This window comes from Xiphophorus maculatus, chromosome 11 (genome assembly GCF_002775205.1).
Source record: "Xiphophorus maculatus strain JP 163 A chromosome 11, X_maculatus-5.0-male, whole genome shotgun sequence".
In the NCBI taxonomy this organism is placed as follows: domain Eukaryota; kingdom Metazoa; phylum Chordata; class Actinopteri; order Cyprinodontiformes; family Poeciliidae; genus Xiphophorus; species Xiphophorus maculatus.
Window position 1 is genome coordinate 17991357 of NC_036453.1, and position 27287 is coordinate 18018643.

The 27287-nt window shown below is 36.6% G+C and overlaps 1 protein-coding gene across 2 annotated transcripts; it reads left to right on the forward strand.

The window, feature by feature from the left end:
* The first annotated feature begins 594 nt into the window (after positions 1-594).
* Positions 595-26922, forward strand: cfap54 (cilia and flagella associated protein 54). Of its 2 annotated transcripts, XM_023341665.1 has the most exons (57): positions 595-810; positions 1023-1128; positions 1364-1513; positions 1595-1760; positions 2484-2542; positions 2909-3052; positions 3321-3431; positions 4328-4426; positions 4712-4904; positions 5058-5156; positions 5789-5901; positions 6169-6280; positions 6996-7081; positions 7216-7353; positions 7494-7641; positions 7727-7776; positions 8684-8812; positions 8927-9161; positions 9302-9435; positions 10276-10470; positions 10548-10640; positions 10729-10917; positions 11015-11133; positions 11222-11369; positions 11498-11653; positions 11735-11857; positions 13047-13169; positions 13290-13410; positions 13908-13991; positions 14482-14608; positions 14828-14930; positions 16426-16508; positions 16595-16792; positions 16971-17131; positions 17213-17349; positions 17427-17636; positions 17724-17923; positions 18768-18903; positions 19011-19137; positions 19316-19477; positions 19559-19771; positions 19926-20013; positions 20138-20308; positions 20408-20474; positions 20630-20815; positions 20896-20982; positions 21407-21526; positions 21685-21732; positions 22138-22279; positions 22463-22638; positions 22786-22940; positions 23042-23123; positions 24131-24290; positions 24527-24684; positions 25399-25545; positions 25645-25765; positions 26569-26922. In XM_023341665.1, exons 1-57 carry the CDS (start codon positions 665-667, stop codon positions 26706-26708), a joined length of 7674 nt encoding a protein of 2557 aa, XP_023197433.1. In that variant the 5' UTR covers positions 595-664; the 3' UTR covers positions 26709-26922. The 2 variants fall into 2 exon arrangements, with proteins under 2 accessions (XP_023197433.1, XP_023197434.1); XM_023341666.1 differs by lacking the exons at positions 23042-23123; positions 24131-24290; positions 24527-24684; ... (1 more) ...; positions 25645-25765; positions 26569-26922 and having other exon boundaries at positions 22138-22176; positions 22786-22902.
* The last annotated feature ends 365 nt before the right edge of the window (positions 26923-27287 follow it).

A 27287-nucleotide genomic window follows, 5' to 3' on the forward strand; every position in this document is an offset into this window, starting at 1 on the left:
TGTGTAATTTTGACCCAATTGGCCACATTGGAAAGGCTTAATTTTTTTATGTATTAAAGATTATAAGATTGCTGATCTATCTTTTAATCTGTGTATTTTAAATTAATAGTCTAAATGTATCAACATATAGGTAAAATTATCAAAAAAAAAAAAAAAAAAAAAAAAAAAAAATATATATATATATATATATATATATATATATATATATATATATATATATATATATATATATATATATATATATATATATATATATATATATATATATATATAATAAGATCAATTGATTCCTAGATCAAACAAATTTTAATTTCCAGTAAATATACTTAAAATCATAAAGAAAAGTACAGCCTGTCTTAATATCACACATATATAAAAATGTACTTAAGCGTGATTTTACCAAAAACTTTCACGACCCACTCTGGGCGTAAAATGTAATTAATAAATGAATTACATTACATTTACATGTAATTAATTAACTACATATTACATTGGGAGTTTGTTTAAAAGTAATTAATTAGTAGAAAGACAAAAAGAGGTTTCGGTCAGTCAACTTCCGGTCTACCGACGGTTGCCATAGCGACGTGCCTAACATTGCTGCTGCGAGAAGGAGTTTGTTCAAAATTTGTTCACAGCTGCTTCAAATGCTTTTCTATCTACAGAAATGGACCTACCGGCTACATATTATGGCGAACTGGACGAAAAAAATCCTGTCCTTTCATGTTTTAGACGCGACACGGAATCATTTTTAAAGATTATGAAACAAGTCACTTCGACGACGAAGCGCGACAACAGCTCTTATGCTAAAGGGTAAGAAAGTGGTAAAGTACAGTATGATGACGTCACGCACCTGATTGTCTCGTCATTTACGTTTATTCACAAAAAAACCTGTTAATGTTATACTGCTAACATTTAGCACAATTTTTTTTCCTCCCTCCAAAGCAGTGGTACACTTGGAGGCAGAGGAGCCTCTTTTCTTTGTCAGATTCTCAAGACATATTTCAACATAGTTTTGTTTTTAGGATTGAACTTCTTATGAAAATACGGAAAGAGTACAAACAACGAATACCAGAGAGGTTTTACCAGGAGCACGTGTTGCAGGTTGCAGATATCCTTTGTGAATATAAGGTACCTTAATAAATAACAGTTATTTATGCTGTAATTCTGCTGCTGTTTTGCACCATCGTCAAAGTCATTATTGCTTCAGAACGTTGTCAGTCAACAGACCATTTTAGGTGTGCATGATAGTGCACACCAAACATGTGTATGTTAACAGCAACACAATGTCTCATCCAAAACTATTTGAAGCTGACAAATGTGCATCTGACATTTCAGATTTTACCCTTACTCTCTTTGTTTCTAGCTGTACCAGCTGGCTCTGTGGCTGGGCTACGGTCTCAGCCTGCTGCAGTTGAGCTCAGTGCAAATAACTGACATTACAGATGTGGACCACTTTATGGCTTGCTTTTTCCCTGAAGGATTTGAACTGGAACAAGGCACCTTTACAATAAAGGTATACAGACAAATGCATTTTTTTAGACAAGTACACAAGTACACAGAATATTAACAAGTGTGTATTTTTCTGTGCACCCAGACGCGTGCAATGTTTGGTTGTGCCATATGTATCTTTGAGGAAGAGAAAAAGCGCAGCATCCTCAGCAAGAAGGGACTCTCCACACTGCTGAAAGTGCTGAACTTCATTAGGATCATGATGCAGGCATTCCAGCAACATGAGCATCTCTCCTGGCTCATATATAATGGTTTGTAAAGTCAACTAGTTATCTGGTTTCAGCTTATAAGATAAATTAACAAGTTGCCAAAATATTTTTGTCTTTAAAAGATCTGACTATAGGTAATAACCTGTATCTAGTATTGAATATTACATAAATATGTATAACTCTTGGGAGGGTAAACCAACAAAAAGTAGTGTTAAAGGATCATAATGGTTTTTTATTTTCTACTTTTCACTGAAGTTAGAAATGTACGTGTTTTATGGTATGTCTCTACCAGATCTGCCTATGTAGAGGCGGTCTTTTGGCCATTTTTTCTAGCTAAATAAGCAAGCTCCACCAGTTACCCTAGATTGATTCTGTAATTATTGCTTGACCTGTCATTTTGGTAGATTTGCATTTATATTATGATCTTTCCATTTTGTATGATGGATTAAACGGTGCTTTGTAAGATATCTGTAGCTTTCATATTGTTTTCTAACCTAACCCTGCTTTAAAACTCTGTAGCTTTTACATTAACCTGTCTATTGTGTTCTTTGGTTTTCACTATATATACCAATGCACATCACACTTTTGTCAGATTTTCTTTTAATTTGTTAATATATTTGAAAATCATGTCAATTACCTTCTGTTTCACAATGATTCACCCCTTTGTGCTGCTCTATTACATAAAATATGCAAAACTATTTTGCAGGTTGTGTTTCAGAATTATTTCCATACTCTATAACACATTTACTTTCTCATCTATCCTAGGTTCATTGTCCATTTACAACATCTGCCGTTACCTGATGTCTATGAATTGCAGTGAGCAGGTGCTTTTACATTCATAGACTCTCTACTATTTCTTCATATGATTCATCTGAAACATATGAACCATATGTTTCATATGGAAAACATATGATTTTTCATACATTTCATCTGAAATCAGATGCTCAACACAGCATCTGATTTCAGAGATGCTCAACACAGATATGATAAAATGGATTTTGGGAGCAAATAACTTGATAGACCAGATGTGAATTATGATAAAACCTACAGTATAATGTTGAAATTATAATTGAAAAGGTCTGCAAAAATAATTGAGTCGCTACCAACTTATTCTCTTTCACATCTACAGCATGCATATAAATGCATCCCTATTTATGACACCTAACAGGATAATTTATGCTCCTATTCAGGCTCTGGAGTACCTTCTGTGGGCGAGTATCAGTATGGAGCTGTCCATCCCTTTGATGACACCCAGATATCTGCCACTTATTGTCACACTCTACTGTTCAGTCTGCCAGTGTTACTATGACAACCAGGCTGAACTGCAAGCAGAGGTGAAAGACGTTTGCATCCAGTCAAACATTCACATAAAAAAACATTAAAAAACTACTAATGAATTGATCTTAAATACGCTACCTTTACAATTTACCCCTTATAGTACATTATATTCAAATTCAAAAATACTTTATTGATCCCAACGTGAAATGAAAAAAACATAATTGTAAAATTAATTGTTGGTTAGAAATGTAGGTAAGATAATAGAAGTGTGCCTGAAAGCTTAATCCTCCCTTTTCACAAATCTATTATTTTTACTGGTTTCAGGATTTTGCTAAGAGAGCTCTTGGAAAAATAAATGACATGGCTAGCCTGGAAGACGAGGCTGAATGCACTAATGCATTAACTCAGAAAGCTTACAGAACAGCGTCTCTGAAGGTAAGCAGACTATGACACATTGAAGCAATGTTTGGTCCCTTCCAGATTCCTTATGTTTTAGCATTTTTGGCTTATTTAAATGTTTCAAATAATCAGGCAGATGTTACCATCACACAAAAATAACCCGATTAAGTGCAAAGTGCAGTCTTTTCGATCAATTGAGTGAAATTTTAGCCCACTTATCTTCAGAGAGTTAGTTTAATTCAGCCATTTTTCACATCTTCCCCATTTGTGGATAAAAAAATCTCACAATAGTGAAGTCCTCCATCCTTACAAATGGCTTTGTAACCTCTGTTAAACTCAGACTAATGTTTTTGAATTTTCTAATATCAGAGTATGTGTCGCTTTTGAGATCTTTTATCCTAATTCATGTTGTCAAACAGGTTCTATTTAAGTGATTTATTTTTATTTATTTTTTTATTCTTTGGATTTGGCTGTGATCAGATCATATCCATTAAACTACATTAGGTATGCTATAGTGAATATTACTGAAATGTTTCTTTCAGTAACTCAATTCTTTGACTGGAACACATTCCATAGATTGATTACACTCAGACCGCTGTTAAGTTTTTATTTCTGTTAATTATGATGATTTTTTTTGCATTTAACATTAGAATATTACATAAAACTAATACAGTTTTTAAAATGTTAGCTTCATGAAAATGATGTTTAATACCCACTTAAAGTTTTTCATCTGACTAATGAGCCTCAGAACAAATATTATAATTGAATGATTGTATGAAAAAGTATGTGGAAGAAATGTATAATGAATAAATGTTGTTTTAAATATATAGCGATGCTGTTATTGTGTTGACATTCTACACAGAAAAGACAGTTATACAAGCTTGAGTCATGCAGTTTAAATTAAGACTATTTTCTTTTTTTCCCACTTTTAGCTTGGTGTTCTGGTGTTCAAGCGGACAGTCTTCGAAAGCAGAAAACTTAAAAACACGCTAAGAACCAAAAACAAAAGCACCCTCAAAGATATCCCCAATGTAATATCATGTACATGGACATTGTGATACCGACCACAATGTTAAATCTAATCTTTGAGTGAAATGTAGCACTTCTTGAGCTACAGTACTTTGCTAACAGTCATATTTCTTGCAAGTCCTCAAAGGCTTTTTAATTTTATGAAATGTTTGCCATCATGTCGAGCTGTTATTAAGTACTTCTCTTGTTGGATTTTAAATGTTTAAGTTGCAGAACTCTATGCAGAAATCTTTGTATAACTCCTACACTGGACAAAACACAGCAAGTAAAGTCTGCCTCTCCCCCAGATCCCATGGCCTCGTACCCCAACAGAGCAGATGCTGGTTAACCAGTTTGACTGCACTGCAGGACAATTTTTAGCCATTTCAGAGGCACTTTGGGAAAGCCACACACGTCCACTGGAAATAAAGCTACCCGATGAGCCAGAGCTGCTTGAGATGATCATCGAGCTCCTCTCTGCTGGCATGAGTATTTTGTCTGGTTAGTGCAACAAATGCGCCAACCTACTACATTTTTAACGGCGATGTAATGAAATCTAGAGGTGTTGTAAAATATATACATGATAACCTTGTATTGTGGGGGTGTGAAGGCCTGACTGGGAAATGACTTTTTCTCATGTTAATGTTTGCTAAGGAGGCACAAGTACCGGTGAACAAAAGTCTGACGATTACCAGAGTATTTGTCCTAACGTACTGACAACAGAATCCACTCTAGTGGATCTAGCAACAGAAGGTAAGTCTGCATCATCAAGTATATTTCTTGATCAACATAATACGTAAGCATAAGGTGGTTATACGCAAGGAATACCAAGGTTTTAAAAATAATCGTATTGAAGACATGACAATGTAAGGTTCTTCTAATGACATTCCAAAGGATGTACCAGAAGGTACCTGCCAGCTGGCAGAAAAAGGTCTGATATGGATTTTAAGGGAAATTAGAGTTCAGTCAGCTTTTCATATTTTATTAAAATTTGCACTGAGTTGAATGAATGGCACTTAAACTAATATAACCACCTAACATAACCACACATTTACTCCCAGTCTTTCGCAATCACAATATTGCAGATACTGATTGCAGTCAGTGTCTGCAATATCATAGTCATTTACAGTGACGATTGTAATTACCGGTATATGTTTATGTAATGTACTATATGCACTTTCATAATAAAGTCCAATATATTTTTCTGTCATATTTTTCTTATTTATTTTTTTACATTTTTTAAAATATATAACTAAGCACTGATAGATATTTGCCCTCTCTCCAAAGGAAAATTCTCACCCAAAATGTAGCTTTACACCCATAGTTTAACTAAAGCACTAACTGTAATAGTTAGAATCAAGAGATGTGAAATTTTGTTTCTCCAGGTGAGAATAAAATACAGATTACGTCTGCAGTGAGATTCATCAAACTGTTGTTTAAGTACAAGCAGCCAGAAGCATTCTCAGAACTCACCAAGGAGATGTTGCATATTTTATCTGTAAGTACCTCTGAAGATATTTGCTGTTATCTACATTTATATGAATGCGTGGCGAAACATTTTGAGTTTTTCCTTTTTCCTGTGCTCTGCATCCATTTTTATAGAAGGTGTCCTTCTTTGACGTAAAAAAGAAAACTTATTTCGGAAGCAAATAACACAAACCGGTGTCAATGTTTTTTCTTTAAAGAAATAAAAAAGGACCTTCATTCAGATCCTGTTCTGTGTTTTCAAATGAGTTTGTGTGCATAACTTCTCTCTCTGCATCAGGGTGCGGAAGGTCCGCCTTTCAGGAAGGCAGAACGTGAGCTCACCTTACTCTACAGTTACAGCAACCTGCTGTACTCTCAGAGAGACAATACTAAAGAGGACAAAAGAGATGGTAACAATAAAGCTATTATGTAGGTCATTAGCACTTTTATCATTTATGGCTATAAATGCATTATCGTTTACATTACTTTAATACTCATTAAGGAGACTTTGTTTAAATTTTATTTAAGAATAGACTAAAATATTTTGTTGAGCAGTATTTAACTATAATATTGACTAGAAACCTTATAGTGGAAAAGGCATTAGTCAGTTAAGAGTTTTTAGAAACAAATAACTAAACCTTCCCCCTCCCATTGCTTAGCACTGCCGGTTAGCATAGAAAAGAAAAGAAAAAATTCAGCGTTTGTAAAAAATGCAACAGCAAGCAGTGAAGTATAGAATACTGTGTAGCAAAATCCAAAAACTAATAAAATACATTTTTTTTAGAAAAATTAAATACATAACATGCTATAGATTATATACTGTAAATATGACATTTTAACTGTAGTAAAGGATATTCTCTTTTATGTTTGCAGCAGTTTGATTATAGCTTTTTTTGTTTGTTTTCAAAAACAGCTGTTAGATGATTTGATATATTTCTGTTTTTAGTTGTCCTGTTTTATCATGGTATCGTGAAACCATGCTATTTTTACTCAAGGTTATACTGACAAAATGTTGTCACATACATACTCTGGATTGTTAACCATGACCTTTGTTGGTTTTACACCTATTATTGCATTATAATATGGTTATTTTTTCTTTCTGTTTTTCTTCAAACTTTTTCACAGACAGACAAAAATTCTTGTCCGCCGTCAGCGATGAGCTTGTTGGCATGGTCGACACCCTGCATCTGTGTGTTTTTGGCCCTGATCCTGTAAGTTTCCATGTTGTGTGTTTAATTTATTGTTGCATTTGGATGTTCTTAGACACCAGACTGAAGAAGTTCTCAGAGGATGGATTTTTAGAATTACATGTTACAGATATCCTGTCCATGCATGTTTTCTACAGGAACTGAGGCCTAATCCAGACCTTGTTTTTGATATTTTGATATTTCTTTGGAAAAGACTAAAGCATATCATGCAAAGTCATCACCTGGAAATCCAAGACTCTGTTAATGATCAACAGAAGCTACAGTGTTATGACAAGGTTTGTTTTCTCCAGGAAATATTGCTTAAAAAGCCAAGTTTATATGTAAAAGAAGTCAATTAATAATTTCGACATTGTAGAAAGGGAGGATCCACTAGTCTGCTTTCTTGTTTTTATGTTTCTTGTGAACATGTTGGCAGTTGCTGTGGTGTCTCTCTGTACTGTGTGATGTGGCCATTATCTGTGAGCTGGCCAATGTTGACTGCATTATGGTGGCAGAGATGATCCACATGTTGGGTGAACATGTTGAGAGAGTACTTGGCCGTATTAATCAAGCAGAGGGATCAGGTGAGAAATGCCTCTGTCATAAACACAGGAACATGTAATGTCTTACAGATTCTGCCTGAGATACTTTTTTATTTCTTTACGACAGTTTGTGGAAGATCTGAGGACATGAAGCAAAGCTCCTTTTCTATTCTTAAGGTGTGTGCATGACTTAAATTACAATACAAAAAGACAAGGATTTTATGTGGTAGATTGAGACAAAATAGTTTTATCTTTTTAGAAGTGCAAATTTGAAAAGTGCTTTTGTCTATGTCAATTTAACACGTTATTATGGGTTATGTAATCTGTTTTTTTTACCATACAATCTGACATGTAGGTTCAGATTACAACCAGCTGTAATCTGAACCTACATTTGTAAGCCTTTTGCAGTCTCCGATAGGTTTTCTTCTGGAACTGCGCCGCACTTTGCCTGGCCATTGCATTCCTGCACTTGATTTAAATTCTGCTTACAGTACATTCTGGGCTTTCTCCCATTCACTTGGATTCCAGTGTCATTGTACAACAGTGTTGTACAATGAGCCATGTAAAATGTTGTTGTTTCCGTGTTTTTATCATCATCTTATCAGGAGCGATGTTATAATAATTTCCTGTAGGCAGAGTTTTTGAAGAGACAAAGACCCAATTTCAATGCATCAAATTTCTTTTAAGCCATATTTGATATATATATCATTTTTTATAACAACTAAATGTCACATAGTTACTTTATTTTGCTATAAAATAGCACAATATGACAAATTATAAAATACATAATACTGTCCCTTTAAAATTTCTGACACACCGTGTGAATTATACGTTGGCTAAAAGATTACATTACATTAAAGATTATTCGACAAAACCAGAGCATCTTCTTTTACACATTTGCTGTATTTATTGTAAGATCAAATTACAGACAGGTGGTTTCTATTTAGTAAATAGTCAACTTCCAAACCAAGTGGTTATGGTCGTTTTTGAATACTCTTATTTTATTTTCTCTGAACATCATTTTCTTTGTGTTTGTACAGAACATAAAATATCAATAAAATACATTAAAGTTCTACTTTTTTAGGAGTCAAACACAAATCTTCTAAAGAAGGTGTGTGAAGTGACAGAGAAGGGTCTTGATGCTTTGTCAAAGGGTGTCTCTGCACTGATTCCACAAGATCGCTCAGCCATCACTGACACTGCCTGCATGCAGGTAAGCAGGTGATCTTTCTTGTAATGCAAGGTTACATAAAGCTTTTACTTCTTAATGCATAATTTCCAATTGAATTGTGAAAATTCAATAAACAAATCCTTTTTTTTCTGCTAGAAATGTAAGTCCCTACATCCCGGTAATCCATCCTTTACACCAGCAGAAGAGCAAAATGGGACAAATAAAATCCCTGTAAAAGTTGAAGAAGAAAAGGAGACTAAGGGAGAGTCAAAAACTGAAGGCCATCAGGACGTAGAGTCCAAAAATGTGTTTATACTGGCCCAGGATTTTCATCTAGGGCTAGATATCATCTACCACAAGGCTTCTGTCAAACTAATGCTGCTAAATGAAGGTTTGATTCGCTGCTTTAATACAGTATACATAGTGCTCATTACCATAAGCTAAAATGTCCCTATCCTTTAAATGTTATTAATAATGTGCAAATTCAAAAATAAAGGACTTTGCTGAAGCTTTGTTTTTTATTTTTTTCAGTTAAAGAGTCTGATTTGCTTCATCGGATCAAGAAAAATAAGCTGTCCAAAGCTCATTTAATGATGCAGAAAGCATCGGCGGAGCACAGTAAAGGGGAGCCAGGTGAAAGCAGCAAGATCAGAAGTCTCCTCGAGGTAAAACATTTATACTTAACATGCTTTATATAGTCTCACATGTGCATGTAATTATAAAACTAATTTTCCATTTAAAATTTAAATCTGTTTTGTGGGAAAAATGGTTCGGTGCCTTTTAATCTACAATTGCATAAACTATAGATTTATCTGAACATATAGAAATGCCTTCTGCAAATTATCTTGTGTGTTGAAACTTATTAAGTTCAGAATCAGTTTGTTTTATCTTTGAAGTTAAACAAATCAAATGAAACTAGTCATATTCAATAAATTATATAATAATGAAACACTATTTCAGTGACTTAATTGAGTAAGTGAAACCTGGTATCGATTAACTACACACAAACTTGTCTTTTCAAATCTTGATTTCTGTAAATTATGATAATTTTTCAACCTACAGTTAATAAAACATACCATTTAAAGTTGGAATATTGAATCAGAGCACATTTCTGTATGAAAAAACAACATTTTAGTTCAGAAATTTGGGCTTCATTGAACATATGTTTAACTCCTGCTCAAGGTTGTTATTTTCAAAAGGTACATTTAATCTGACAACCGAGCTTCATCAGAACTCATCTAATTTAGTGAACATGACTTAATGTGTTACAAGAAGACAGACATTTTTTGCTCTATGTGGCAAATATTATTAAAATATACAGCAATGTAGTTGCCCATAAACAGATGCAAGGGGCATTAATGTAAAATCCAGGCACGTTCCATACAGTTAAAATGAATACTTTTTTCTTTTCATATTTAGCTTGATGTTTTGATGATGACAGAAACAAACGTTATTCAATAATGTATAATAGGTGTTCAACTAGGGTGTTCATGTACTCTCTTTAGGAAGCTCTCGTCCTGGTAGAAAAAGCAGAGCTGGAGGAGATGAAAACGTATATGGCCACTGTTAGGAATGTCAACGAAAAAAAGCACAAAGCAGAACATGATGAAGGTGAAAAAGCTCCACCTCCACCAATGCTAATCTCACGAACTGACCACTCCATTACTTTTGCTCCTGCTGAGTATGACTTGAAAAAACGGGTGAGATTTGCTTATATTGGGCTAATTTTTCCACACAATCTATGTTTTCCTGTCCCTTATAATTTCCCTTTCTTTAGGTGAGCTGGTATCAGCTTTGTGGGCGAACAGTCCAGGGTGTCAACCCTAAAGTCCGCCTTGGTGAATGCAGTTTACCAGGAACTGGGAATATGGTACCGTTTAGTTTTGAAAGGCACAGTGTTTGAAATTACCAATACTTTTATCTACATAATTCATGCAGCACTTCAATTTATGTTGTAGGTGCCAGTGGTTTCTGGTGAGTGTTTGCTCAGGGTAGACGGTCTGCAGTCCAACCAGAAGTATGTGTTTGCTGTAGCAGCCTATGACAGCAACGGGCAGCTGGTGGGCAACTCTATAGGGGATACATCATTACCGGTGCTGGCATGCTTGCCCACCCCAGTGCTTTCCACATGGGCTCACTTGGCTGAGGTAAATTACGTACACAAACATAAACTTTACCAAGGAGACAAAGAAACATAAGGCATACATGTTCATGTTCATGTATCTTTGTTGCCTTCTCTCCCAGGTGGCATTTGAAACAGGGCAGCATGCTGTAGCTAAAAGAGCCTGCAGGAAACTGTGGAGTCAATACATAGATCCAGACAGTTCATCCAACAGCAAACACAACAGATTTGCTTCCAGTGGGTGAGGATGGAAACATACTTAGTACACTTTTCTCAATTTAGCCTTTTTTAAAATTCTAATGAACTTGTTAAAATTCCCCAATTTCAAGGCTACATAAGGAGACCCTACAGCACACCTCTCCTAACATTTGCAAGATGTTTCTGAATTCCATTTTCACTGAGACAGAAATCAACATTGAACAGGCGTCTCTCCATTTCGATACATGTGGTGACAGAGGACCGTTTATCTGGGAACAGGTATATATGTCCACGTCTTCTAGAACACAGCAGCCTCATGTGGAAAGCATGATGTCTCAATTGCTGATATTAATTAAACTGCGGATAATAGCTCACACAAATAATTGCATTTGTTTATGTGTATAAAGGAAGCCAGATTAGCAGAGACTGAGCGGATGATGTTGGCTATGGACCTGGCGATATATTTGAATGATGGTGGGGCTTCATTACGAGCTGTAGTTACCTGCTACAGGCTGCTGGCCCCTCTGATCTACCATCAGATTGCTTGCGATCCTGTGGTGCAAGTATGCAAAAATGATCTAAAATTATATGTACATTTAAAATAATTTTTTAATTTACAACTGTGTGTCTATTTGAATGCCCAGGTGCTATTAAAGTGTCTAGTGGTTCTGGAGGATAATTCATCTCTTATGAAGCAAAAATGGACCGGAAACTCCTCAGAGTTCCTTTTGCACATGGTTTCCTGCATCACCTACTACCTGTCAATGGTTTGTTTATGTGCAGTTCTGTGTGTGGTGTACTCTTAACTCTAACCCTGGTCTAGAGCGCATTTTACTTCTCCAACAGCAACCTAATCGGATCTCATCAAGCAATGAAAAAGAAATAAACAATAATCAAAATAAGTACAGTCAGTGCCAACACTAGGTCCCGTTCTGATGTAGCATGCATGCCCTAAAGAGGTGCATATACCGACTGAGTTGTAATTTTCAGATTGCAGTTTAAGTGCAAAATGTTAAGCTCCGAGGTAAGCACTGACATTGAAATTATTGATGAGGTTATTAGAGAATAAAGAGGGGAAAAACACAATTTCATAGGGTTGCTCAGGTTTTATATTTTTAGTTTAGTTTGTTTTTAAAAAGTGTGGTACCATCGGGGAAAATCCTTTGGACTAGCTGTAAGTGGGTTTCTTCCAAACACAAAACTTTGAATCCTGTGCAGTCCCCTGTCTCTGTCTTAGGTTAGCCGCGTGACACACCCACAGGTAAAGCTTGTCAGCCTATATAAGGCAGCTTGCACCTTGACATTGTGGTACATTTACTGCTGCAGGATATTTGAGCACCAGTCAGAGGACAGCTGTCGCATTATTTCCCAGTCTAAACCAGTCCAAAATGTTGGGGATCTCCCATTTCTCTCAATACACATCATGAGTTAACTTAAATAACTGCATGTAGTGAAAACAAAACATCTTCAGAAAGTTTTCCTTCCTGAGATATTTTTGGTGGTTTTGATATCCCTTCCATACTTTTATCTTCTCCTCACACCTGCTGACTGCACAATGTCTGAGATGATACATTTGATGGCAATGAAAAAATATTTTTTAACCTAAATAAACTTTTAATGGTAATTTTACTTTTAACTATCTATACTAATGTAAACACGTTTTTTTAAGCTAAAAGGAAAGGAGGAAAACAACATGTTTGTGTCACAACAAGAACATAGAAGTGTAGTGGATAGAATGCCCCCCTTAATTTGATATCTTTCTTATTCAATTAGATTTGCAGCTTGAAACCAGGCAGTTTTTTCAACACATTTAACTGAAGAAGGAACATACATGCCATATTAACCCATTTAACAATGCACCTTATCAAAGATTACTTACTTCCTTGAGTTCACTGTTGAGTTTACTTTTATCTTCATCAACAATAAAGTTTATGTTTTACTGTCTTGCACTCACAGGCACTGCAAACATTCAGAAAATATGAGTCGGCCGCTGCTGTGCTTGATTGTGGGCGGAGTCTTGTCCAGGAGGTCTTTGATACACATTTTAAATTTGGCAAACTAGTTCTTCAAGCTGGGAATGTAAGACAAGACACATACTGATCTGTTTCATCATTTATCATAATACTTAGAGTTATGTGTGCATGTATGTATATGAAATGTGGTTTATGAACGGTTCAGCTTTTATGTATCTATGTGTAGGATAAAGCAGCAGCTATAGCTGCAGCTGAGAGCCAAAGAAAGATGAGCCAGCTGATAAAAGCACTGCATATGAAGAGCATAAGATGCATTCTATCCGAGGAGCCTCTTAACAGAGATCATGGTAATAACAGAAATCGCCTTTTGAAGAGTATATATTCAAATTAGCCTTAGCAAATTAAATTATAAAACCTTATATTTAGGTTTTATTATATTTAGCAAAACCTGCGACAGACTGGCGACCTGTCCAGGGTGTATCCCGCCTCTCGCCCGGAACGTGAGCTGGAGATAGGCACCCCTCCCGACCCCACTAGGGACAAAGGTGTTAGAAAAAATGGATGGATTATATTTAGTAAAACCTTAGTCCATCTAAAAAAAAAAATTAAATGGTGTCAAAAGCTGAAAAGTTAAAAGTTTGTTGTTAATGGATTGGTATTCATATGTGGAACTTTTTTTGCATGTTCTGCCCATACATGTTTAAGCATTGTGTTACCCATTTCTGAAGCCCTGAGCTGAATTAAATATAGAAAATGTGAATTAACTTTTCAAGCATGTGCTAGGGCATTTCAGTTCACCTCAGTCAAAAATGATTCTTATAAACACAGCTGTCTATGTCTCCAGAGATTGCATGGGTTACCCTTGAAGATCCTGGTGTTCTTTATCGACTGTTCCCCCGCTTGTCACTGCAGGATAACTTTGACAATGGTGAGTAGCTTATCTTTACAAACAATTGAAACCAGATATTTACATATGCTCTATAAGAAGCACTTCACATGTTTTCTTATAGTCTGTCAATAATTTTTTTTCTTCAATTTTGTAAGTTCCCTATGATAAATGGAAATTCTCATTATGTGTTTACATATGTGCACATGTTTAAATGTGGCACTTCAGGCATCAGATGTTGAGTTTACTTATACGTGTGCTTTCTCAAATTGTTTAAAAGCATAAGAATCTTAACTGAATTTAAAATAATTTCATAAAAAAAATCTCTCTCATTATTCAGCCACTTATCAGTTTGGTTTTTCTAACCAACCAACCTAAAACAGGAGCATTACTGTCTGATTGTCTAACAGTTCATTCATTCAATAAATTGAATTCTGTTCAATGACAATAAATGCTATCTAAAATCAATTTATTATTGAATGATTAGTCACGTTCACTCAAAGCAAGATGGATCTTTGTGTGTTTTAAATAGTTATAAAGCTCCAACGGAAAAAATACTTCCTTGAGTTTGCATCACTGCTTCTACAGAGGACCTTGGAGGAAGGCAGTCCAGAACTGGTGCTGGACTGGGGACTAGCCATTTTTCAGACTCTCTCCAGGTTTGTTTTACTGACATTCAAGGCTTCACAGATATCTAGGCAAGACAAGAAAACTCATTTTAACATCAACTTTAAATGTGTTCATCGTCATGATTCAATTAATAGACGTGATCCCTTTCCAAGTTGATGTAATTACTAAGTCAATAGTTATGTTACAGTGAGCCTCGTCATTACAACGTACTTCACTGATTATTCTGCTCCTCTTCACTACACTTGCAGACGTGATGAAATTTTGGGACTAGCCACAAAAACTGTGCAGGAAAGCAGCAAAAGTAAAGAAGGAGAGAGTTCGATGACTCAGAGAAAAAGTATAGCACCTCAGGTGAACATAAAATACACACAAATGCACATATTTAGACATGTACAGCATGTGTAGAGCTCATAGCAAAAGTGTCCATACATTAGGATTTTCTTCATATCTTGTCATGTTACTACCCTAAATTTCAATGTATTTCTTTTGGAGTTTTTATTTTTGATACAACAACATAAAGTTGTGCATTATTGTGAATGAAAGCAAAAGAATACATAGTCTTTAAGTGGTCCAATAACTTCTACTGTTTTATAGCTCAGGTGAGAGAATCTGTTGACAAGACAAGTATTAGTGTTAAACTGTGGCAGGAAAACTGTAGCACATAAGTTATTTTTTCTTCTTGCCACAAGCCATGTGGGGGATACAGGACACATGCAGAAGAAGATCTCAGTTTCACTCAGTTTCACTTTCTGGCCTGCATTCAAAACACTATGTTTGGTAGAGAACTTTATCGACACCTCACCCTGAATACACCACCATACTGTGGGTGGGGTTTTCTTCAGCAGGGTCAAGTAAGCAGGTCGTAGTTGATGGGACGATAGTTGGTGCAAAATACAGAATAATCCTAGAAGAAAGCCTGTAAAGTTTGCAGAAGAATTAAGACCGGGTCAAAGGTTGACCCTCTAGTTCACATATGTCAAACTCAAGGCCCGTGGGCCAAATCCGGCCCTCCATAGCTTTTTATGTGGCCCTCTAGACTCTAAAGGGACACACAGTTAAGATAACTGTGGGCTTAAATATTATTTTATCAATCAAATCAAAGCAGTTTTTTTTTCATTTTCTGCCAAATTACACCAGTCAGTCCCTCCTGTTTCTTTCAAATTATCGTGGAAATTAACACAAAATCAACAAATCCCTGCAGTTTTTCACGCTAATACATAATTGTGAATTTGATGCAGATTTTTGGTAAAAAATGTTGAAAAACATTGGATCAAAGCGACTGCTTGCTCCCACCTGCAGGTGGCGATATTTCTTACTTCTACTAAACAGCTACTTTATGTTGATGTGAAATAATTATTCATAATGATACCACAAGTAATAAAAAGTCATACATAAGCACAAATATTCCTAAATTAGTAACACAAACACTTTGATTTGAGTTGTAAAAAACCACAGAAACAATCGCGAAATCCTGGAGGGACTGAAAAGATTTACAATATAATTTAATTTTAAGAATTTATTTGCATATTAACAGTTTGGATAGCAGGTTTTATCAATACATTTTGGCCCTTTAAGAACATTGATGATCTTAATTTGGCCCAAAATGAAAATGAGTTTGACATCCCTGCTCTAGCTGGACAACAACCCAAAACATGAAGCCAATGAAAGGTCCAAGCATGTTTATGTGTTCAACTAATAGAGGGAAAGTCTAAGTTGGAATTTGTTGTTATAATGCAAAAATTTTCGAAACATTTCAAAGAACAATGTATAGAAAATTTAAGCTATGTGTTGTGCATCTGCACATCTTTTTTATTTTCAGTAAAACCTTTTTTGTGTTTTACTGCAGAGTGTGCCCACGTTTGAGGAGTTAAGAAGGAAGCTTAGGAAGAAACTGCCACAGAGCTTACTGAAGAATCTGAAAACTCTCAGGTATTCTACGTGAATATCGATGGTCAAGGACACTCAAATTGCAGTGTAGTAGTTTGGACTAACAACTTTCGTGTGTGTGTTTTTAGAGAGCTGAACATTGTGGAGCATTTACTGTTTTTGATGTCTTTTGTGGTGCAACGCAACAAGAAGCGGATTCAGCTGAGGAACTTAATAGCTGACGAGAGAGCAGAGAGATCTTTCCTTAATTACTGCATGGCTACGGCACATTTAGCAAAATTTTACCAGGGCATGCATCTGATTAATGAAGGGCATCTGGATGAAAGGTTCCCAGTCAAGATGAAGTTCCTCTGAGCAGCACTGTATTTCTGTTAACATTATGCCAATATTTAATTTTATCTTTTGAAACAAGATATTGTACATTTTGTAACCAATAATTTCAGGTTGCAGTGAAGCCTCCTTTGCTTTTTTTTTTGTTTGTTGCTTTTTTCATACTTTGCTTAGGTATAGCCAGATTGATATCTGCTGGTTCTCCCTCGCCCACTCTGGCATCATGATGAGGAAGTATTCTCTGCCCTCTTCTGAAAAAAAAGAGGAATTACAGAAGGCTTCTGACCGTAAGGTTGACATTGTGACTCCAAAAGCAGAGAGGAAACGACGGGAGGGTGAGAAAATTACTTAACAAAAGACTGTAATGAAGTATAACTTGGCATTTTTTTAAATAGCTTGATGCTTCTTTTTTCTAGCTGTTAGAAAGGTTATCCCTGTGCCAAAGGGGATCACTGATGAGAATGAGGATCAGCATAAAGATACACTGGAAAGGAGTTCTTATGTACTACTGAATTCTGTTGAAAATGCTGCTTTATATTTTCGCAGAGCAATGGTATACAAGATGCAACGATAAACAGGAATGTTTGGCTGCTATGTTTGTTCCACACTACCTAACTGTTATCTTGTCAGGTACTGGCCCATCGTGGAAACCACTGGACAACTCTGCAGTACATGTGTCAATCTGTGTGGGACCAAAACCACAAGCTTACTGCAATGGCACAAAATGGTGCTTTAAGTAAAAGTTTGCCGCCAGTCACAGCTGATGAGCTGCAAGCCATCTTCACCCCTCTTCTGGTGCTAGCCACAGATTTTACGCTGGACATGCTGACTAAACTTCAGGTCAGCCAAATTCTACTTACACAGATGAACATTTTATTTAAGATTTTTGTGAGTTTCTGTCACATTCTTTCATTATCTTCCCACCAGATTTGGAGTTTGTATGATCTCGACGTGAATGTTGAAGAACTTGAGTCGCGTCTCCACTTCTCACACCCCTACGATGACTGCTTCCTGGTGGACCTGCGCTGGGTTCGAACTTTGGTGTTATACACTCTTGAGCAGCTTCAATTCTGTGAAAAATGGGAGACCCTGGCACACTTTGCCTTACTATATAACTCATACACACGGTGAATAAATAATAATAATAATAATAATTTTTTAAAAGAAATGTTCAAAAATACAGAAGATTATACACTGTGCCTGGTATCTTGCAAAAGTATGTATATTTTAAATCAGTATTAGTTATGCACTCCATGTAGCACACAGAAAAAATGTGGAAGATCTCTGGGTCTGGGTTTACCTTTTTGGCCTAGATTCAATGTTCTGTCTGTGGCATTGCACATCACCCGGAACACACCATACCCAGGGAGAAACAGAGTTGTGATAGTATCATGCTGTGGGGACCTTTCTCCTCAGCATGGACGGGAAAGCTGGTCAATGTAGTTTGGAAAATGGATTTGCAAACCATTTGCAAAGACTTTAGACTTGGAAAGCTCTACGGCACCAAAGATACACTCACAGTGGAGTGATTTAGATAAAAAAAGAATTGTCCAGGCCTAAATCCAACTGAGAATCTATGGAAATAAAGTTCTTGAAAATTGTAGCTGACAAAATTGTTGCTGAGCTAGATGCGCTTCATTAAGTCTGAGCTGTTCAGCATCAGAGAATGGTCATAAAAACTCAGTATCAAAATGTGTAAATTCAGGAGACCATGAATAATTTCCCTTCCACTCCACATTTACGCAGTGTTATTCTATCATGTGTAATAAAAAAGTATGTTGAAGATTGTGGTATTGTGTGAAAATGTGAAAAGGTTCAAGTGGTATGAATGCTTTTGCACTATGCTATGCTCAATGCATGTAAAGCAAGGGTGTTTCATACAGATTTATTAGACATTTTGCAGTTTCATTTTATGACCTAGTCCTGCAACTGAAGACTTTAAATTTGAAATGAATTTATATTTGTCCCTAGGGAACGTTACGCCTTGATGATAGTTCCTCTGCTGGTTCATGCTCAAAGGAACCTGCTTGAGAGAATTTCTTCTTTTAAAGGACCTACAGTCCCACAACCACACCATGTCAAGACAGAGAACACCACCGGGAAGAAAGTAGGGCATACACAAAACAGAAATCACATCTTGCTTTGTGTGATGATACAAAGTAGTTGTGTATTGTGTGCATTGAATTGTTTGTGTCTTCCTTTTTTTCATGGTAGATGACTAACCGAACTTACGCAGGCTACCAGCTGCTCAGTGTGTGGAATCGACCCCCTCCACGGAAACAGAACGTTCACAAAAAGGGAGCAAAAAAGCATTTATATAAAGATCCATTTTCACTGAAAGGTTTGATTGGACAAAAAGCTTCATTCATTAGAAAAGTGCTGAACAGAGTCATATAGAATATTTATTTTGCAACAAAAAAATAACTCAAATCTTCCAAAGACAAACAATTGAAAGCAAATTTTCTTAGTGCAAAATAAATAGAAAATGTAAAACAATACAAAAATGTTTTGTGCTGAAGTTTCAGAATTGCACCTCGCTATGTCGCTTGTGCGCGTTCCCCTTGTCGTGGAAGACAGCCTGAGCTCTTTTCGTGAAGCCCTTGGAAAAAGATCGCCCAGTCTTCCACTCCTCCAGCATAGTCGTTCATTAATTATGCAGCTTTTAGCATGCACACAACCCTGTAAGTTTATTGCTTATTAAACAACAGGGGCATGTGCATATGCTCCTCTGCAGTAAAAACTCTGCTGATGTGATTCTTCAGGCTTTGCACCACAGACTCCAACTTGTCGAACTAGAGGAGGTACCAGCCGTCCAGCAAGCCAGGTGTCATTCAGCCCAGCAGTTGTTACCTCTCCGGACCTCCTCCCTGAGGACCTGCTTGATGAGGACTTTAGTTCTCCAAACGCTATCTACAGCCTTCCCGTCAGCCTTAACAGTGCACCAACTGTTGCTGCTGCTTACACAAACTCCATCAGTAAGAACTTATAATTGCTACTATTGTATATTTTTAGAAAGAAGCAGAATGAAAGGACAAAGTAACCACATTTGATCATGTGTAAATTACAGTGTAGGCATATAGGCGCTTAAGAAGTTCTCACTGTCCTTTCTCTTCTCTTGATTTTCCTCAGAGGACCTGCAGGCTAACGGTCACGACTCCCTTCACATTTTAGCTCTGCATGAAGTTGGAAACCTGCACTTTTATACTGGAAACATAAGGTTAGAAAACATTTAAATGGGTTTATGTGGACCAATCAATAAGAATGTGTGCATTTCTTGTGTCATAATTTTTCTTTCATTCTCTCAGTAATTTTGGTATCTGCTTGTTTTGTGTTGCCTCTAGTGCTGCACACTCCTGCTGGCGTAAAGCTCTTGACTGCATCTTCCAGAGCTCAGGTGACATCCAGCAATGGGACGATGTTAACTTTGAGAGCAGCTTCTCACAAAACATTGTAAAGAAAGCTGGTATATGGGGATGCTTGCAAGGTGCTGTGCTCGCTGCAAAGATAGCGCAGTACGTTGGACTTTTATGTTGATATGCCATTTTGTGTGTGTCGCAAGAAATGTCCCATTAAAACTACACTTCTGCTGAGGCGCATGTTTTAATTTACAGGTTTATTTTAACCTCTGATATCAAGAAGCGCACAAAGCGTTGTCGGCTGTCTGCTCATTTCTTTAAGGTAATCTGTCTCAGGAATATTATTACAGTGCACTGAAATTTGTTTCTGTAATGTGACAAAATGATGAAAATTTCATGATTATGAATTCTTTTGCAAGTCACTCAATTTCTTTTTCTTGTATCATCTCTGACCTGGTGTCTGCTCATACTCTTTAGTGTGTGCTGTATTGCTCCATGGCTCACCCTCAGAAGGATCTACAATATTCCTCATACAGCATTAGGGATGAACTGTTTCCTGGCATTGACCTTTTTTCTGAGCCCCATAGGCTTCAAGTCGACACCACAGTAGCAAGTCTTCACTTTGTTTGCCATTGGCTCTTCTTCACAGGCTACTACATTACGGTATTTATTAACATTTGTCCTCAATTTGAACTTCAATTCAGAAAAAAAATAGACTTTACTGGTAAATTCTGTTTTTTCAGCTTTTTCCCATTCTAGCCCTTTACCTCCACTTTGTGGGGCCCGTGTGTAGAGATGTAGCGCGCACAGCTGAAGCCAAGATCCTCAAGGTCAGGATCGTAGTTATTGCTGTGAATTTTTTCTTCTGTTAACCATCAGTGAGAAATGAACCCTATCATGACAAACCAAGCTGTGGTTTGGGAGATTTATTCAAGCTTGTAAGCTGGGAGGGCGAAGTTGCTCATTCTCTCTATCTGAGGAGAGGGCAAACACTTCTGTATGCACAGATATCATAAGGGAAAAGACAACTTGATGACTCTGAACCCTCCTATTGGAGCAGGAGTACAGCACAATGTTCCTGCAGTGGATGCTTATAACACTAGACAGGCACATGCTCTTGCAGAAGGAATAATAACAATTACACTGTCAGATAAAACATACTCAAAGAATTAAAATACAACAGTTATGATTTTACCTTCTCTTTTAACATGAACATCTTTCTTTGCTACCTGATCTGACTGTTGTTTTCTGCAGGTTCGTGCTCTTACAGAGTTGTGCATGTTTACTGAAGCCATTACAGAAGCTATTCAATTCACTCAAGGAGCAGATATTTTTCTTCCATCTGGACTCCGCGTGACCACAGCAAATCGACAAGTATGTTTGCCTTTTCTCTTTAATCCATTTGAAATATGTTCATATTTCTGCATTTTTCCATAGCACTACCTTCCTAGTCTCTGATGATTAGGTGTGCTCATACAACAGAAATACGTTTTTCTAACCTGATTTTAATGGTAATTGTGCTTTTTAAACAGCCTGTAAATGCTTTCTGCAGCGATGCATCTCTTCCTGACAATGTGGAGGTAAACTACGCAATTTCTATGACTCCACTTTCAAATCAGTTCATTAAAACCACTTTGATGTATTTATACATCTATTCATATTTATCTACACTCTTGCATAAACGAGATAAATATACTGTTGATATGGTCCTTCCTTTCTACTGGATTTTTCTCCTCAAGTTAAAAAATGCAGTACCTATCAGAAGTTTGCATTATTCTCATCTGCATTATTCTCAGATTAATTTCTGGCTCTTAATGATTTATTGGAACCACCATTTTTTAAGGATGGGTTCAAATAGAAACAAAAATAAATGTAAAATTTATGCTGATGAGTGAACTTCTAACAGAAACTATAAATGCTGTAGAATTTGTCAAATAAAATTGTTTTCTTTTAATCTAATTTGTAATGTTTATGATTATGATTAGGCTGTGGAAGACCTTGTGAACTGTGACTTTACTTCAGAGGTCTGCACATTGTATGGTCCTACACTGTGCTGCAAATTCAACCTTGCTCGTATTCAACTAATCTTAGCAATCACCAAGTCTGTACGTGGCAGTCCTGTGTCAGGTCTGTAAGAAAGAAGCTGTTCTTTATTAACTTTGTTTTGCCATCAGTGTGTTTGCAAAAGAATATTGTGTTAAGGGCTGAAATGGTACTTTGTGCTGAATATATGCCTTAAACTGTAACTTCTGAGGTACGGTACATAAAAATGTATTTTTTTTTTTTACATAAAGACATATTGTTTTTCAGATTCTGAAGAAAATTCTAGCCCTTCTAGCCCACAAAGTCAAGAAGTGCATACAGAGGATATGGCACAAGATGAGCAGGAGAGACATGAAACAGAGGGATCATCCCCTAAAACAGAGACACCGAAAGTTGTCTCTTTTGCTAAGGAGAAGAGGGAGTCATCTCCAGAAAGGATCAAGGTAAGAGTGTAAAAGTTCTATCCCAGTAGATCCTATTGAGTTTGCTAGCTGCAGGCCCGTTCTGTATTTAGCTGTTCCTGGCACTTCAACACAGATTCTGAGGAAGTGGTGGGCCATGTGTGAAAATGTCATTTTCTTCTTTTATAGTTTCTTCTATTGGAAGGAGCTTCCACTTTGATTTCCTCTGCTACGCAGCAGCTCACTTCTCTTACCTGCAGCGAAGCTGAGAAACTGGAACTGGTGGTGGAGTTGAACCTTCTTAAAGCTAACCTCTGTCTGCAGCAAGAAAACTATGCACCAAGGTACCCACACTTCAAAGTGGATTTAGGCAACTGTTATGTCTTTACATCCTTAGTATTTGCATAAGTTTTCTATGTTGCCATGTTTGTTTGCTCTCCCCTAGCTCTGAGGCTGCAGTTTCAGCTTTGGTGTTGCTGCAGACATCTCCTGTCACTGTGACACCATCCCCTCCTGGAAGTAAACAGGTAAAGTGTCATATGCATCCATATATGGTGAAAATAAGAAGGTTTTTTTTATTTTTACATGCCAATATATAAATAAAATAAAATACTCACCTACTATTCACCAGGCCCTAAAAATGTATTTTTTACCAATAACAAAAATCTTATTAAAGAGAAATATCTGACAAATTAAGTACATTCCTATATTTGATAACTATGTATAACCACATTCAGGATAGCTCTCAGTTTTTAGATACTGCTTCTTTCTCCTTAGTTTCCTTCTTTATAGGAGTATTTTTCTGTTGTGCTGCAATGAATCTTTATCACCCAGAACTTATTTACAGTTGTTACGCCCCCAAGGTCTAGGGGTTCAGAGGCGGTAACATAAAGATGTGTCCAGAGAAAATAAGTGGAATGTAAAATGATTTATTACAAAGAAAGATGGTTTCACAAAACCAAAACACAGTACAATTTAACCCAATTAACACAAAACAGGGGTCTAACAAACTGAAGAAGGTTTAGTGCAAATTAAAACAGCAAAATGTCCAAACAAGTCTAAGGTAAACTTAAATAGCCCAAATGGGAAAGGAAAATAAAACACACACACACACCAAGGGAGCACCAAGCCTCCCAAACACGAGCTTTTAGCTTGTGAAATCAAACTATTCCAAAGTTAAACAGCTTTGCAGAACAAGCAAGAACAAAATGTCTCAAAATGTCTTTAAATGGCTCAAAACTGCCCAAAACAGTTGCAAGCACCAAAGTTGGGGGACAGCTGAACAAACCCTTTCCCTACAAACTGCTCTACTGGAGGAATGGTTTTGGGAGCCTTTCACAGGGAGCAGGTGAGGCTCATCAACGCTTGCAATTGGCTTGCAATTCTGGTCCAATGGGGTGGCTGCGCTCCTGCAGCCTCCAGGCAGCCAATCAGGAAGGTGTGCCCTCACAGCTGAACCTGCATAACAAAAAGAAGCCTGCACAGCCTCCAGAGGCCAGGGGCCATAACAACAGTATGTGTTTTATGTTTTAAGGACACCAAGGGCTACAGTGCACCAGACAACCTGCAAAGAGACATGTCCAGGGCCGTTGAAGCCCGTGAGAGAATTGGAGTTTTGCTGTGGCTGCGCTGCCGGCTCACTCTGGTCCACTGCCTGACTGCTAACATCCCTGCTAATGCAACTCTTTTTCCAGGTTTTAGAAGCTTTTAGACTTTTTTTGTGTTTCATGATTAAATTTCTTAATTTTACAATAATATTGCAGAAATGAGTCGTAAGTGTGAGTATAAATACTCAAAAAATCATAAGAAAACCTTAATTAGTGATGTTATTGATCAATCTCTCCTTATGACTGATATGCAATATGATAGCAGAAGATTAACTATATGATTAATTTGTTTTTTGTGTGTTAATGGCATTTTGTCTTTCAAGGTAAGAACATTAATGAAGAAATATATCAGGTGATACAGCAGGGACTGGATGAATGTCTGCAATGCGGAGACAAAGACAATCAAGCTCTGTTTCTGGTGGAAGCTGTAGAATTGGAAGCACAGAGAAACAGAATTGATGAGTGCATGGCAATGCTGAAGGTACAAACAGGGGCAACCTTTTGTTTTCTCTATTTTTAGAAATTTAAATAATAATTAAGGGCACTTTTCACAACATATTAATGCATACTATACAGAACTTATGTCGTTATGAGTAGACAGCATGCATCTTGACAAAAGTCACATTTATGCATGTGTTAGAACAAGAGTTAACTCATTTGATAAGGAAGTCATTACCGTCATGCAATGTTAATGACCTGTAATAATGAATTTGCTGGTTGTAAGAAACTTTACTTTTTTTTTAGTAAATGTCATTTATTTATGTTTTTCAAATATCTATTTTTCTTGTTCAATTCTTTTTCCTTTTTTTAGCTGCTTCTAAGTTTTTAAATTAACTTCAGCTCTCTTAGCAAAATGTATACTTGGGACTTCTTTTTTTTATCATAGACTTGATCTGTCTTTTACATGTTGTTTAGTGGTTTTTTGTTTCTTTTCAATCTTGTTGCCAGTTTTGATAGTTTCATTATTACACCACACTTAATTTTAGCACCAACACGGCTAAATGAAAAAAAAAAACCTAAGCAAGTCATAGCTAGGATTTAGGGTTAGGGTATATGCACCTTGAGCGCATAAACTACAAATTAGTCACATCCACGTTTTCTTTTTTTCTTTCACTTTATTGGTTCTGTAAATTCTGTCCATCAAATGGGACTATGATAAACTAAGGTTCTCCTTATATCTATATCTGTTGTTTAGGAAGCAGTGAATCTCCTGTCAGGACGGACATGTATGCCACCTGGGTCTGTTTTGACTCTTGCTCGAGCCACGTTGTTGTTCAGTGACCTGAAAAAAGAACAAAGCACAACACTTCTCAAACTGACACAGAAACTCTTGGAAAAGAAGGTACACATAAAATAAGATGAAGCTCACTATGTATACATTCTGTCATTGTACTGATAGGAGGGAAATACATACAGTTAACCTCTTGACCTTCTGTCTCAGCTGTGCCTGTTTGATGAAAATATAATATGGCTTGATGGAAATATGCGTTTCTCTCCACCCGGACCCAGAAACATCTACCTCCCTTACCTCGACATGCTGAACAAAATTACTATGAAGATTGGTAAGACATGAACATGCATACACCGGGCACAGGCAGCTATCCATCAATTCATTTTCTTTACACCCTTGTCCCTAGTGGGGTCTGGAGGGGTCCTGGTGCCTATCTCCAGTGAAACATTTTGGGTGAGAGGCAGGGTCACCCTGGACAGGTCGCCAGTCTGTCGCAAGGCACACAAGCAGCTAGTTATTTGTGAATTTTCCAATTAAAAAGCTTAAAAGAATGACCATCTCAGAGAAACACACAAAACTAAGCCCTTTACTCATTTGGTGCTTTTTACGAACCCAGTTGTAATGTCACTTTTATTGCATATTACATAAAAGGATGTTTTAGCTCGTACTTTAACAAATAGCATACTAGGTTTCCTAATAAAAACTTGTTAATGCTTTTGTCTCTATTTTGTTTCTTGTAGTATTTGGGAAGTATCTTGTTGAGTCCTGCATTTAGAACATTAACTGCTTTCAACAAGACTGACGTCTCTCAGAGTAGTTTAAATGAATTATGGTGCTAACTAAGCTGAAGATAACTTTATATTTTAAATAGCTTTGCGGTGTAATTCCAAACATAGTGTAGTTATGGCATGATTTCTTTGGTATGAAATACCAGGCAGCACAAGATAGGATGCGCTCCTTAGTGAGATTTTTTCAGAAATCAAACAATCTGTCTGACATTGTTCACTAGAAGCTACACCACCAGTCTTAGGTTCGATCTTGTAAAACTACCTAAAACTAGTCCACATAAATTTGCAGAGTTGAAGAATTAACCTTCAAAATTGCTGAAAAATTGCTATGCCTCCTTTGTTACAGGTTCAGTCCTGAATGTTGGCAACGTGGAAGGATCAGCATTTGTCCAGTCATCACTGTCCACTCCCATGAAGAGTCAGCACCCATCTGATAACACTGAGAAAGATTCTCAAGCAGTTTTCCCTCCAAGCCATGAAAGCTGATGAATGGCATAGCTTCCATTAGACTTTTTGCCATTTTGAGAGGCAGGAGTTTTTGCTTCCCTTTGTATAACCTATGCTGCGTTTCATTACAGGGTTATCTTTGTTCTGTATTACAGCAATACAGTTATAAAATACAAATACAATTTGTGCTGCTAAACAACAAGACTGCACAATCCTAATTTCAAGAATTAAAAAATTTACTTGACTTAAACTTGATTTTTTTTCTCTTTACCTTTAAGAAAATGATTTCTTTCTTATTTTCATTCTTAAATTTTTTAACATTTACTGTGCTTTTAAAAATATTTGCTCCCTTGCATATTTATTTGTTTTTGACCACACCCTATTTTGAGATAAGATAGAAATGAGCCAACTGAATACCTGCTTCATTGGTATTTGATAAATAAAAGCATAACACAATTAAGCAAACTGATTTTTTGTGATTTTCCTTAGGTAAATTAATATCAGACGAGCTTGATGTAAGTGGTTAATGCAAAAACGGTTAATAGGAGGCAGTTACTTTTTCATGAAGGACAAGTTGGCTTTCATAATTTTTTTTTAACTTCCTCATGTTTTCCATGT